General features: G+C 43.1%; 1 protein-coding gene across 22 annotated transcripts in view; it reads left to right on the top strand.

Annotated features, from left to right (window-relative positions):
* Nucleotides 1–14,784, top strand: part of LOC140726927 (WD repeat-containing protein 54-like) — a 45,701-nt gene that overhangs the window by 4,450 nt on the left and 26,467 nt on the right. For 6 of the 22 annotated variants that reach the window (XM_073043952.1, XM_073043931.1, XM_073043933.1 and 3 more), the window contains exons 3-5: nt 1,726–1,855; nt 11,363–11,429; nt 12,721–12,774. In XM_073043952.1, the coding sequence (XP_072900053.1) occupies nt 1,727–1,855; nt 11,363–11,429; nt 12,721–12,774 (250 nt within the window). In that variant the 5' untranslated portion in view covers nt 1,726. Of the gene's footprint in view, nt 1–1,725; nt 1,949–9,611; nt 9,675–10,958; nt 11,063–11,362; nt 11,430–12,720; nt 12,775–13,190; nt 13,313–14,784 lie in introns of those variants that run through there. The other 16 variants (XR_012098759.1, XM_073043943.1, XM_073043945.1 and 13 more) reach the window with 10 other exon arrangements.

Genomic DNA, 14,784 nt, shown 5'->3' with positions numbered 1-14,784 from the left:
ACCCTTCAATGTATGTTGTCTGGCACTGGAGATTCAATAATTTACAGCTTTTTCAGTGGAAACAGGATCTCACTTTCTAATACTGTATACCTAAGTCACTTAAAGCAACCTTATTTTTCTCTATCGTTAGTGACATATTGCTAACATCTTCGCAGGTGACCAGCAAAATATGAGTTAAGAGTATCCACTATGTCCTGTGTCCTCTGCATAACCTATCACCCCACTATTATTCCTAATACACTTAACTTCCTCACATTTCTTTTACTACTAAAGTATTGAAGAAAATCTCAGGTCGCTTTTTAAATTCCCCTGCTGATCTCAGAGGCCGACTTTCATGTGCTTGCGCAGTTGTGCCCTGTTCAAACCTCGCCTCTACCTGTTCTCACCGAAGCCTGATTGAGCCAAAGCTGACCCGCTCTGCCTCAGTCCACTCCGATGATGGCCACTGTATATGGCTGTCTTTTTTTTTCTTTTATCTTTGGGATTAAGAAATTTTTTTGGAATATTAAATGTTAAATGTTGATTTAATTGTAGATTTCAGTTCAAGAAAATTGATAGATAAATAGAAGAATTCTGGTGAATGGCAAGTGTAAGGGAATTTGCCCATAATTGAGCCAGTCTAGGTTATACATGCTACAAAATGATGTTAGCTTAATTGATATTGAAACATGTGATACATACTTGTGGAACATAGAACAGTGTAGCACAGGAACAGGACCTTCAGCACACAGTGTTGGGCCAAACCAATTAGATTAGTAATCAAATGGCATTTCCTTTGAAATTACCCCCTCTCATTTCAAATGCTTGCTCTCTGGTATTAGACATTTCAATCCTGGGAAAAGGTATTGTTTGTCTACTCTATGTATGCCTCCCATAATTTTATAAACCCCTCTCAGATCTCCCCTCAGTCTCCACTGCTCCAGAGAAAATAACCCAAGTTTGTCTAACCACTCGTTATAGCATATGCCCTCTAATCCAGGCAACCTCTTCTGCACCCTCTCCAAAGTCTTGGCATCCTTCTATGAAGAGGTGAGCAGAACTGTATGAAATACATAAGATGTGGCCCAAAGAGTTTTATAAAGCTGCAACATAATTTCCTGACTTTTGAACTCAATGCCTTGACTAAAAAGCAAACATGTTTCTTAACCATCCTATCAACCTGTATAGCCATTTTCAGGGAGCTTGGAACATAGAGCCCAAGATTCTACTGCTCATCAACACTGTTAAGGGTTTTGCCCATAACAATGTACTGTCTCTTTACATTTGACCTACCAAGGTGCAACACTTCACATTTGGCCAGTTAAACTCCATCTTCCAATTCCCTGCCCATATCTGCAAATCATCTGTATCATACTTTTGACAGAAGATGTGGTTAACTCCACAGAAACTACCGTACTTGACTTGCTGAGTATATTCAACATTTTCTTTTGTTTCCAGTATCTGCATGGCTTTTGATTTTTCTTGTCTTGGGGAAGGCTGAGCACTGACGAGTTGAGATCTCAGACTCTGGGTGTTGGATACCCTCTTTGTGTGTCCCTGTCTATTGAGATGACTGTAAGAGCAGTCAGGGTTTATCATGAAGAAATGAGGGAAGAAAAGTGCCAACATTAGACCAGTTAGTAGTGAATATGTGTGGAGGATGTGCTGGATAGCCCACACTTTTGCCATTGACATAGCATACCCATAACTTCCTAACCCAAGGAGAATTCTTTTTTGTTGTTGTAGGATGTACAAGAAGGAGAAAGGTATACAGATTAAGAGCAGTGCATCTGCCCTTTATAACAACCTCAGCGTGCTGCCCATCACACACAAGAACCCCTACTTTGCTGTGATCCACGGTGGCCTGGTAAACATGGTGAGCGCCTCTGCTGATGGCCTGAACTTCTCTCACAGGCAGCTGCAGTCCAAGGAGGGAGGCATGGGACATGGCACCTCCTTAATCATGCAGGTAGGGGTGCACTGGTTAATCTGCTTGTACGATGGGCTGGGTGGTCAGTACCCTCCATGGGAAATTGGGCAGATCTAGGCTGAGCTCTGGAGGCCTATGGCCTCTTCTTTAAGACCATAAGATATAGGAGCAAAAGTAGGCTATTTGGCCCATCGAGTCTGCTCTGCCATTCAATCATGGGCTGATCCAATTATTCCAGCCATCCCCACTTCCCTGCTTTCACCCCATACCCTTTGATGCCCTAGCTAATCAAGAACCTATCTCTCTCTGTCTTAAATATACCCAATCACTTGGCCTCCATAGCTGCTCATTGCAACAAATTCCACAGATTTACCACCCTCTGACTAAAGTAATTTCTCCACATCTCAGTTCTAAAAGGGCGTCCTTCAATTCTGAAATCGTGGCTTCTTGTCCTAGAATCCCCTACCATGGGAAATAACATCACCATATCTAATCTCTTCAGGCCTTTTAATATTCGGAATGTTTCTGAGATTTCCCCTCATTCTCCTGAACTCCAGCAAATGCGGCCCGAGAGCTGCCAGACGTTCCTCAGATAGTAACCCTTTCATTCCTGGAATCATTCTTGTGAATCTTCTCTGAATCCTCTCCAATGTCAGTATATCCTTTCTTAAATAAGGAGCCCAAAACTGCATACAATATTCCAAGTATGGTCTCACGAGTGCCTTATAGAGCCTCAATATCACATCCCTGCTCTTATATTCTATACCTCTAGAAATAAATGCTAACATTGCATTTACCTTCTTCACAACCGACTCAGCCTGGAAGTTAACCTTTAGAGTATCTTGCACAAGGACTTCCAAGTCCCTTTGCATCTCTGCATTCTGAATTCTCTCCCCATCTAAATAATAGTCTACCCGTTTATTTCTTCCACCAAAGTACATGACCATACACTTTCCAGCATTGTATTTCATTTGCCACTTCTTTGCCCATTCCCCAAAATTATCCAAGTCTCTCTGCAGGCTCTCTGTTTCTTCAACACTACCCGCTCCTCTACCTATCTTTGTATGATTGGTAAATTTAGCCACAAATCCATTAATACTGTAGTCCAAATCATTGGAGTACATCATAAAAACTATCAGTCCCAACACCGACCCCTGTGGAACTCCACTGGTAACTGGCAGCCAGCCAGAATAGGATCCCTTTATTCCCACTTTCTGTTTTCTGCCTACTAGCCACTAACTTCCCTGTAATTCTATGGGCTCTTATCTTGCTATGCAGCCTCATGTGCAGCAATTTGTCAAAGGCCTTTGCATCTCCTTTGTCTACCTTGTTTGTAATTTCCTCAAAGAATTCTTCGGTTGTCCATCGGAATCCAATGACAACGTCCACTCCTTTAATGGTGAGATCTTTGATGACTATGCAGTCCTATCCTGGACCCACAAGTTCTATTGCAGGTGGGACATGTATATGTGGTAGTGGTGGTAGTGATGGCAACCATGACTGCATTTCTCCAGGCTCTCTTCTGCTGTCTTCTGGTTGTTCTTTCCATCTCCAGAGTACAAACCTCATCCCTACACGCTGTTGCCAAGTGTTACGGTCAGCAGCAACATCCTCCAGGTCCTCAGGTCTGATCTTGCACTTCCTTAAAGCATTCTTCATCTGATCCTTATAGCGCTTCTTCGGCCCTCCAGCTGAGCGTCAACCTTGATGTAGCTGGCTGTATAACACTCTGCGGGGTAGCCAACATGGGGGCATCATTATCACGTGCCCTAGTCACTGCAACTGATGCTGGGTGATCAGGGCCTCAATACTTCTGCAGTTGGTCTTTACAAGCATTTCAGTGTGAGGCACCCGCTCACGACAAGTAATTCCCAGGAAGCACTGAAGGCAGCTTATGTGGAAGCGCTCCAAGGACTTGATGTGATGGCTGTAAGTTACCCAAGCTTCACAGCCATAAAGGAGGGTGGTGACACAGACCGCTTGGTGTACAGTGACCTTTGTGGAGGGGCGAAGGCTCCTGTTCTGAAAGACTCTACACCGAAGCCTCCCAAAGGCAGCTGATGCCTGTTTAATGTGGCTCTGGATGTTGTCGTCAATGTCGCTATCCTCAGAGAGAATGCTCCCCAGATATGTGAAAGATGGCACTACTGACAGCTTTTCATCACCAACAGTGAAGGCAGGTAGGGTGGGTGGGACACTGGTACTCCATTGGCAAACCACTTCTGTCTTGGTGGTATTGACAGTCAGCCCCATCCTGCTGTATGCTCTCACCGATCCTCCGGAGCATGGGCCGCAAGAGCACAGTCATCTGCATACTGCAGCCCCAGGACCTGCCCTCTATGGAGTTTGGTGGTTGCGTGGAGCTTCCTGATGTTAAAGAGGTGCCATCTAATCTGACATCCACTGCCACACTGCTGCTGTCTTCAATCTCGTTGTGGAGAAGCTTGGTAACACACAGGAGGAAGATGTTAAAGAGCACTGGCGTTAGCACACACCCCTGCCTCACTCACCCCTGTGCGTACAAGGAAGGGCTCGGTCATCCCATCATGGAACTGGCTGAGAATGTTAACAAATTTATTTGGACAGCCAAACCTGAGCTCTCTTTGCACAGTGTCGAATGCTTTGGAGAGGTCGACAAAGGCCATAAACGGGTCCTGATGTTGCTCCCGGCACTTTTCCTGAAGCTGCCGGGCTGTAAAGGTCATGTCGATCGTGCTCCTGTTCTTCCTAAACCCACACTGTGATTCAGGCAGCATTGAGTCGACGATGTTGCTGATGAGCCTCTGAAGCATCACCTTAGCCAGGACCTTTCCAGCAACAGAAAGGAGTGATATGCCCCTACTATTGCCGCAGATGGCCTTGTCACCCTTGTTCATATAAATGACAACGATGTTTGCATTTCTGCATTGCTGTGGGATATTCTCATCAGTCCAGGCCTTGGTGATGTACTGGTAGAGGCTGCGCATAGCACACATACCCTCCGTTCTTCAGTAGGTTTGTCAGGCAGGATTTTCCTTTCAGGAAACCATGCTGGCTTTGGCCTATCTTGTCACGTCCCTCCAGGTACTCCATAATCTCATCCCTAACAATCGATTCCAACAACTTCCCAACCACTGGTGCCAGTCTAGCAGGTCTATAGTTTCCTTTCTTCTGCCTCCCATCCTTCTCATAGTGGAGTAACTTTTGCAATTTTCTAGATATCCAGTATAATGCCGGAATCTATCGATTATTGAAAGATCATTGTTAATGCCTCTGCAATCTCTCCATCTACTTCCTTCAGAACCCGAGGGTGCATTCCATCAAGTCCAGGAGATTTATCCACCCTCAGACCATTAAACTTCCTGAGCACCTTCTCAGTTTTAATTTTCACTGCACAAACTTCACTTCCTTGACACTCTTGAATGACCGGTATACTGCAGATGTCTTCGGCTGTGAATACTGATGCAAAATACGCATTCAGTTCCTCTGCCATCTCAGCATCTCTCATTTCAATATCTCCAACGTCATTTTGTATTGGCTGTATGTCTACCCTCGACTCTCTTTTACCCTTATATACTGGAAAACTTATATACTTATACTTTATATATACTTTATATACCTTATATACTGGAAAAACTTTTCAGTATTTTCTTTGATATTAGTCACCAGTTTCCTTTCATAATTCATCTTTTAGTTTCCTTCTGCAAGTTTTTAAAAGCTTCCCAATCCTCTATCTTCCAACTAGTTCTGGCTTCCTTGTATGCTCTCAACCTTGGCCAGTTTCCCTCTCATGCCATTGTAATTTCCTTTATTCCACTGAAAGACCGACACATTGGATTTTATTTTTTCCTCTCAAATTTCAATGTGAACTCTAACATATTGTGATTACTGTTCCCTCAGGGTTCCTTAGCCTTAAGCTCTCTTATCACCTCTGGATCATTGCACAACACCCATTCTAGCACAGCCGATACCCTAGTGCATATGTGTCAAACACAAGGCCCGCGGGCCTTATCCGGCCCGGCGTACAATTATATCTGGCCCGCGAGATCATTTTAGATAGATCTATTATTTTAATTATTAATGGCCCGGCGATATGAAGCGCTGATAACACACAAACTACAGATCCCATAATGCAGCGCAACATCTGCCGATAGGCTACCCGGTAACATTCCCGCGTCAAGCATCTGTTGCTGTATACAACGCTATTCTCAAGTCAAAGCTAACCCCTAACAATGGCGAAGAGAAAAGTGAAGGCATTTCAAGTGAAGCTGCTCTTATGGGAGACACAAATGCACCAGTGCAACTTGCCTCATTTTCCCTGTTGCCAAGTAATGTTGAACCAGGTCGGCGCAATGATGTTCCCAAATGCGCACTTTGCTGATAAACTGAGCGCACTTCGCACTGAGTTCGCACGGCGCTTTGGTGACTTTGAAGCACAAAAAATTAATTTCGAGCTGCTTCGCAACCCATTTGCCGTCGACGTGGAAACTGCACCTGTACAGATTCAGATGGAGCTGATAGAGCTGCAGTGTAATGGGACACTAAAGGCAAAGTACAACACTGCAGGGCCCGTACAGTTTATTCGCTCCATTCCTGAAGTAATGCCTCAGCTCCGTCTACATGCGGCTCGAACCTTGTGCATGTTTGGTAGCACATATCTGTGTGAGAAGCTTTTCTCAGTGATGAAGATTAACAAAACTTCACACAGGAGTCGTCTCACTGATGAACACCTGCAGTCCATCCTGAGAATCTCCACAACACAGAACCTTACACCAAACCTAAACGAACTTATTGCCAAGAAAAGATGCCAAGCATCCAGCTCTGACAAAACGGCATAAGAGCAAAGAAAACTGAGTGTTTTGATTTGTTGTTGTTTTAACTTTTGCTGAAAAGCATAAATTTTATTTATATTTTTAGGGTTTTTTTTGCAGCATGCTCATATTTCTAACTTGTATAATACTGACAGGAGATATTTTTATGGAGAGCAAAATATTTAAGTTATTTAAAGTTTTAGTTTATTTTTTCTGGAATAATATTCCTGTCTGTTTTTATTCATATTTATGTTCAAAAAATGTTTAGTTTTAGTGTGTTCAATAAATGTTTATCCTGTTCGGCCCACGACCTAAAGTGTGCTTTGAGTTTTGGCCGCATGTGCAATTGAGTTCGACACCTCTGCCCTAGTGGGCTCAACAACAAACTGATCTAAATAGCCATCCCTTAAACAGTCTGCAAGTTCTCTCTCTTAAGCTTCAGCACTGACTTGGTTTTCCCAATTCACTTTCATGTTAAAATCTCCAACGATTATCATGACATTGCCTTTTTGACAAATGTTTTCGAGTTGGAATCAGAACTGGGTTTATTATCACTGATATGTGTCATGAAATTGTTTTGTGGCATCAGTGCAATATATGAAATATATTTCTTATAATTTATATTATATATTGCACTGCTGCTTTAGTTGTCAATGGTCAAGGCTAGTGACCCTGATGGAGCAGGCTGAGTTTGCAACCCTCCGCAGCATTTTCTAATCCTATGCAGTGGCCCCTCCTTATCAAATGGTGATGCAACCAGTTAAAATGATCTCCACGATACATCTGTCGATATTTGCTAGAGTCTTTGGTAACATACCAAATCTCCTCAAACTCCTAATGAAATTTAGCTATTGGCATGCCTTCTTTGTAATTGCATCAATGTGTTGAGTCCAGGATACAGTAGATTCTCAGAGATGTTAACACCTAGGAACTTGAAACTGTTCACCCTTTCCACTCCTGACACCTCAATGAGGAGTGGTGTGTGTTCCCTTGACTTCCCATTCCTGAAGTCCCCAATCAGTTCCTTGGTCTTACTTGATGTTGAGTGTGTTGTTGCAACACCACTCAACTAGCAGATCTACCTCATTCCTGTAAACCTCCCAAGGCTGATCCAATCATGGCCTCAAAGCCAATAACTCCCTCTTTGCCCAATCTCCTTTGTATTTCAAATATTTGTTAGTCTCCATCTTCATTATATTCAGTGCCTTACCTCCATAGTTCCCTGGGGTAGAGTAGACCAGAGCTTCACAGTTCCTTGAGAGAAGAAATTCCTCGTTGACTCCATCTAAATAGGCAACTCCTTGTCCTGAAATGAGATAAAGCCATCAGCTTTAATTGTGGCATGTGCATCAAAATGTTGTTTGTATCAAATCAAATCAGTGAGGCAGCTCACAAGTGTCACCACACTTCCAGCACTGACATGCTCACAACTCACTATCCCTAACTTGTACATCTTTGAAATGTGGGAGCACCTGGAGGTGATTACGGGTGCTGTAAGGTGTTGTGCTAACAGTGACACTACTGAGTCAGTCTGTACTGTACCGTGGCATTGATCGAGATCCAGCAAGAAAAAGAAACCGCTGCATCTGTCCCATGCAGTCAGAGTCATGGAGAAGTACTGCACAGAAACAGGGCCTTCAGTCCATCTGGTTCATGCCGAAACCATTTAATCTACCTTACTGTGTAAGACCTACCCTTGTTGGTCCTACTGAAGTCCATATGCTTACTATCCATGTACTTATCCAAACTTCTCTTAAATGTTGAAATCGAACTCTCATGCACCACTTGTGCTGGCAGCTTATTCCACACTCTCACAACTCTCTGAGTGAAGAAGATTCCCCTTGTTCCCCTTAAACTTCTCACCATTTACCCTTGGCCCATGACCTACCCAACCTTAATGGAAAAAGCCTGCCTGCATTTACTCATACCCCTCATAATTTTATATACCTCTATCAAATTTCCTTTCAATCTTCTGCATTCTAAAGAATGCAGTCTGAACCTATTCAATCCTCCTTATGCCTCAGGTCGTCCAGACCTGTCAATATCCGTGTAAATTTTCTCTGCACTCTTTCAACCTTTTTCAACATTACTTACATCTTTCCTGTAGGTAGATGACCAAAACTGCACACAGTACCCCAAATTAGACCTCACCAATGTCTTGTACAAGTTCAACATAACATTGCATCTTCTGTACTCAATGATTTATGAAGGCCAATTGCCAAAAGCTTTCTTTATGACCCTATCTACTTGTGATGTCACTTTCAATGAGTTATTCTCAGTTATTCTCAATTAGTATTCTCAGATCCCTTTGTTCTACTACACTCCTCAGTGCCCTGCCATCAGTGTGTAAGCCCTACATTGGTTGGTCCTATCGAAGTGGAAAACTGCATTTGTTTGCATTAAATTATTTCTGTCATCTTTCAGCCCATTTTTCCAGCTGATGCAGATCCCTCTGCAAGCCATGATAGCCTTCCTCACTGTCCACTACATCCCCAATCTTGGTGTCATTTGCAAATTTGCTGATTCAGTTAACCACATTATCATCCAGATCATTGATATAAATGACAAACAACAATGGACCCAGCACTGATTCCTGCACCACTAGTCACAGCCACGCATCAGAGACACAACCATCTATTATCACTCTCTGGCTTCTCCCACAAAACCAATGGCAAATCCAATTTACTACCTCATCTTGAATTCTGAGTGCCTGAATTTTCCTGATCAGCCTCCCATGTGGGACCTTGTCAAATACTTTGTTTAAGTCCATGTAGACAACATCCACTGCCTTGCATTCATCAATTTTCCTGGTTATTCCTGTGCCATTTACCTGTCTCTAAAATTATTTCTATCAGAATATAAAAGTTGACAGACATGTTTTTGCTAAATATTTTCTCCCTGATTTTCCTCAGGCATCATGGTGTGTATTACCTTCTCGAATTCTCTTGGTGTTGGCATCACAGAAAGGCATTCAGGTGAGGTGGGCAAGGTGCAGTGAGATAATTGGTGAACATTTTCTTTTGCTTTTTCAGAGGCACTGCTGTCAAATGAAACCCACACGAGCTTATACAACTGGTGATCCTTCACTGTCAAAGTGTCCCAGAAGTATCACTGCAGCTTTTTTCAACATCACATCATTCACAGCAGCGTCATTAGATCTGGGGTGGGGGGGGGGGGGGGGTGTGTGTGTGTTTGTATGAAGTGAAGTGTGATCTGCAGAAGGATTGACGTGCAGGAATGTGTCAGTGGGACAGATGTACACAGGAGAGTAATTGAGGAGAGGGTGAGAAAGACCATCAGATATAGGATCAGAATTAGGCCATTCAGCCCACCGAGTCTGCTCCATCATGGCTGATCAGTTTTCCTCTCAGTCCCAATCTCCTGCCTTCTCCCCTTATCCCTTCATGCCCTGACCTCTGTCTTAAATATACATAAAGATTTGGTCTCTACAGCAGCCTGTAGCAAAGAATTCCAGATTCACTACTTTATGGCTAAAGAAATTCCTCATCTCTATTCTAAAAGAATAGCCATCTATTCTGTGGCTGTGTCCTCTTGTCTTAGAATGTCTCACCAAAGAAAACATCCTCTCCACATCCACTTTGTCAAGACATGTGATATGAAGGCGAGGACAGAATGTGGTACCCAGCCTCTACTTGGTTTCCAAAAAACCAATGCAATTTTTATTTTGAATAACGTAGAATATAGAATGTAAACCATTACAGCACAGGAACAGGCCCTTTAACCCAGAATGTTGTGTGGAACCAATTAAATTAGTAATCAATTGACCTACTGAACTGCTGGCAAAGAGGAAGAAAGGAATTTGCCTGAACAATATCCATATCCTTCTATTTTCTTCACATTCATGTGTCTATCTAAATGTCTGTTCAGTCTCTACCCCACCCCAGGAAGTGCATTCCAGCCGGCCACCACTGTGTTTTTTAAAAAAAACGTGCCCCTCACATCTCCTTTGAAATTACGCCCCTCACCTTAAATGCATGCCCTCTGGTATCCGATGATATCTTTCATGGCCCATTCTAACCAATTTCTACAGGAGCTCCATTGCTCTAACCAGCTGCATCACCTTCTGTATGGAAATTGCAAGGCATCTGACTCCAAATCCCTACAAAGAATTGTGAGGACTACTGAGAGCATCATCTGGGTTTCTCTTCTACCTATCAGAGATATTTAACAGACACGCTGCATACACAGGGCTCTGAACATTGTCACTGATCTCCCCCCCCCCCCCCCCCCCCAAACAGGCAAAAGGTACCGTATCATTAGGCCAAAAGGTGTTAGGATGGGAAACAGCTTCTTCCCCAGGCTGTGAGACTGCTGAACTCCCTGCATCACATATGAAGTACCGGTAGCATTATACTGTGTACTTTTTAACTTGTATCATAAATGGCCCTTATTATTTGTTAATTTATTTCTGGTGGTATTACTTTATGTGTTGTGTGTGAGTTATACATACTGTGCTGTGTACCTTGTTCTGGAGGAATGTTGTTTTGTGGTATACATGTGTATGGTAAACTGAACTTGAATTCTTGAGAGGTAGTTGCAGACACTTTAAGTAAAGTGGTTAATTTAAAAAGAAATTGAATGGAGGGGCCAGAGTCTGTTACTTATTGGAACAATTGTGTTGATGTTGCTCCTGTCCTTCCAGATGTATGAATCAGATGGCTCCATCATGGTCTACTGGCATGCAATGGATACCCCAGAAGCACAAACAGGTAACAGTGTGGGCTGTTCAGAATATATGCCGATGTAGTGACAGGGTTTGTAGAGAACAGCAATGGAACGCTTCTTCATTGTCCCTCTCATCGATCACTAGAGCATCGATATTAAATAAACAGGCAACAGCAGTCTCTGCAGGGGAGGGTGGAACCACCTTCCCTGCTGGACCCTTCCACAGCAACACCCTGTGAGTGGGTGTATGACCTCCTCTGACTGATGTGTGGGGAAGGGCTGTGGAAATAGTTCAGCCTGCAATGACACTCATTTCTAACCTAGACGTATTAGCAGCACAGCAGTGTAGAGGATAGTGTAATGTTATTACAGCACCAACGGCTGGGTTCAATCTCTGCTGCTGTTTGTAAGGAGTTTGTACATTCTCCCAATGACTGTGTGGGTTTCTACTAGGTGCTCCAGTTTCCTCCCACCTTCCAAAAACATACAGATTAGTAGGTTAATTGATTACATGGGTCTAATTAGGCAGTGTGCGTTCATTGGACCAGAAGGGCTTGTTAATGTACTATCTTTAAATAAAAAGAAAGTTTGTTGCTTGATTCTCATTGTGACGGCATTCAGGAAGTCGCCCACTCATCTTTGTCAGAAAGCTTGCAATGGGTAAAGATGGGAGCTGAGCACACACTGAGAGCACCGAAGGCATGGCTATAGTCGCTGGCAGAGTGCCAGTGCTACTTTTGTTTTGGGTAGTGAGTGGCTAATTACAACTACTCAAGCCTAGTGGTCATACTTTGGCAATAATTTTCTCTTAAGCTACAAGTCAGAAACAGATATTATAGATGCTCGAGATCTTGAGCAACACACAAGATGCTGGAGGAATTCAGCAAGTTCAGATTCAGATTAATTGCCTCATGTATGTATGTATATCCAACTATAAAGAATGCACCATTTATGTTAACAAGCAGCACACCCAAGGGTGAGCTGGGGGCAGCCTGCAAGTGTCACCACACATTCCAGCGGCAACATAGTATGCCCACAATGCTCAGCTGCAGTGTTCAGTCCTGGTGAAGGGTCTTGACCCAAAACATTGACTGTTTATTCCCCTCCATAGAATTTGCCTGACCTGCTGAATTCCTCCAGCATTTTGTGTTTGTTACTCTTGAACTGCAAACTTTCTTCCACCTTTCAAATTGTCCATGTTCTCATTCAGCAGATGAGGGCAGTTCTGTTGTAGGGGTTGGAATGGGATGCGTTTTGCATTCACTGTGTTTACGTGGAGACGAGACAATGTCCTCTGTTCTAATGGCAAATTCCTTTCTTCCCCAATATCAACAGATGCTGTTTTTGCCCGGGGTATTGCAGCAACGAGGAGTAACTACATCTGTGTAGGTATGTACTGCTCTCAACATTACACAGAACGTTCAGCCTGTCCTGTTCATGCTAATCCTTATATTCACTCTTTCTTCACCCACCCATCCACCTGTTCCTTTTGGTGACTTTATTGTCACTTAACTATTTACATGTATATAACATATATAAGCATATAATGTATACAGAAATGAGACAGTTTCTCCAAAGCAATGTCTAAAGCACAGTATCTCTGTTCAGATACTGTCTCTAATAATGCATTTCATTGTTGTCCTACCTCTGTCGTCTGAAATTATTCCCTGCCGTAAGTCCTTTATTAGAGGGAAATGGCCCAACCGTGATGAAATGGCCGAACAGACTCAATGGGCCAAATGGCCTAATTCTGCTCCCATGTCTTACAATCTTTGTCTTTTATTTTTCTCTTTCTGTTTCTGTAGAAGATAATAAACTATGATGGAGTGGTGGAGCAGAGTTGATGGACCAAATGGCCTAATTCTGCCTATGTCTTATGTTCTGATTGTCGTAACAGTTTTTCTAATGTATTGTAGCAACGGCACTAGAATAAATTTTTGACAAGGGTTCCTGTCTCTGTTTATACGCAAGTTGCATTATTGTCATATGTATAGAGGTACAGTGAAAAACATTTTATTCTGTATGCCATCCAGACAGATCATTTCATCACAGGGAAAAGCAATAACAGAATGCAGAATAAAGTGGTACATTTACAGAGAAAGTGCAGTTCAGGCAAGCAATAAGGTGCAAGGTATATTGTGAAGTCAGAAGTCTACCTTAGACTGGAGGACCGTCAGCCTTATAAGAAGCTCTCCTTGAGGCTGGTGGAACATGTCTTTCAACTATGGAAGTGTGGGGGTTCGGGAAAGAAGAGAGAATGTCTGGGGTGGGTTGTGTTTGATTCTTTTGGCTGTTTTACTGAGGCAGCAAGAAGTTTAGGAGTCCATGGAGGGGAAGCTGGTTTCTGTGATGTTTTAAGCTATGTCATTAGCTTCTACAGTTTCTTGCCGTCCTGGGCAAAGGGGTTTCTGTACTAAGCCGTTATGCAGTCCATGGAGGGGAGGCTGGTTTCTGTGATGTGCTGAGCCACGTCTATAACCCTCTGCAGTCCTAGGCAAAGCAGTTTCTGTACCAAGCCAAGAGGATGAAAGCATAGAAGGTTGAGGGGGGACTTGATATAGGTATTTAAAATTATGAGGGGGATAGATAGAGTTGACGTGGATAGGCTTTTTCCATTGAGAGTAGGGGAGATTCAAACAAGAGGACATGAGTTGAGAGTTAGGGGGGCAAAAGTTTAGGGGTAACACGAGGAGGAATTTCTTTACTCAGAGAGTGGTAGCTGTGTGGAACGAGCTTCTAGTAGAAGTGGTAGAGGCAGGTTCGATATTGTCATTTAAAGTAAAATTGGATAGGTATATGGACAGGAATGGAATGGAGGGTTATAGGCTGAGTGCAGGTCGGTGGGACTAGGTGAGAGTAAGCGTTCGGCATGGACTAGAAGGCTAGATGGCCTGTTTCAGTGCTGTAATTGTTATATGGTTATAATGGATATTGAGGCATTGATGAGCTTTCTAGGCATGCTGTCTATGTGGTCAGATCAGGACAGGCTATTGGTGATGTTAAACACAAAAAAATTCTGCAGATCCTAGAAATCCAAAACAAAACACACACAAAATGATGGAGGAAGTCAGTAGGCCAGGCAGCATCTATGTAAATGAAGAAACAGTTGATGTTTTGGGCTGCAACCCTTCTTCAGGATGGTGATTACTCCTAGGAATTTATAACTTTTAAATCCTCTATAGAACTGAGCACCGGGAGAATGTGCACTACTAACCACCCCCCCTCCCCTTTCTGAAGTAATTGACTTTTGTTTGCTGACATTGATTAAGGTTTTAATGACACCTTGTTACTAAGCTCTCGATCTCTTATATGTACTCCAACTCATTCCCACTACAGTGATATCATCTGCAAACTTATAGCAGAACCTGGCCTCCCAGTCATGCAAAATACTGGTGGAAC

Source organism: Hemitrygon akajei, chromosome 4 (assembly GCF_048418815.1).
Source record: "Hemitrygon akajei chromosome 4, sHemAka1.3, whole genome shotgun sequence".
Classification (NCBI taxonomy): domain Eukaryota; kingdom Metazoa; phylum Chordata; class Chondrichthyes; order Myliobatiformes; family Dasyatidae; genus Hemitrygon; species Hemitrygon akajei.
This window is presented reverse-complemented; position numbering and strand designations above follow the sequence as displayed.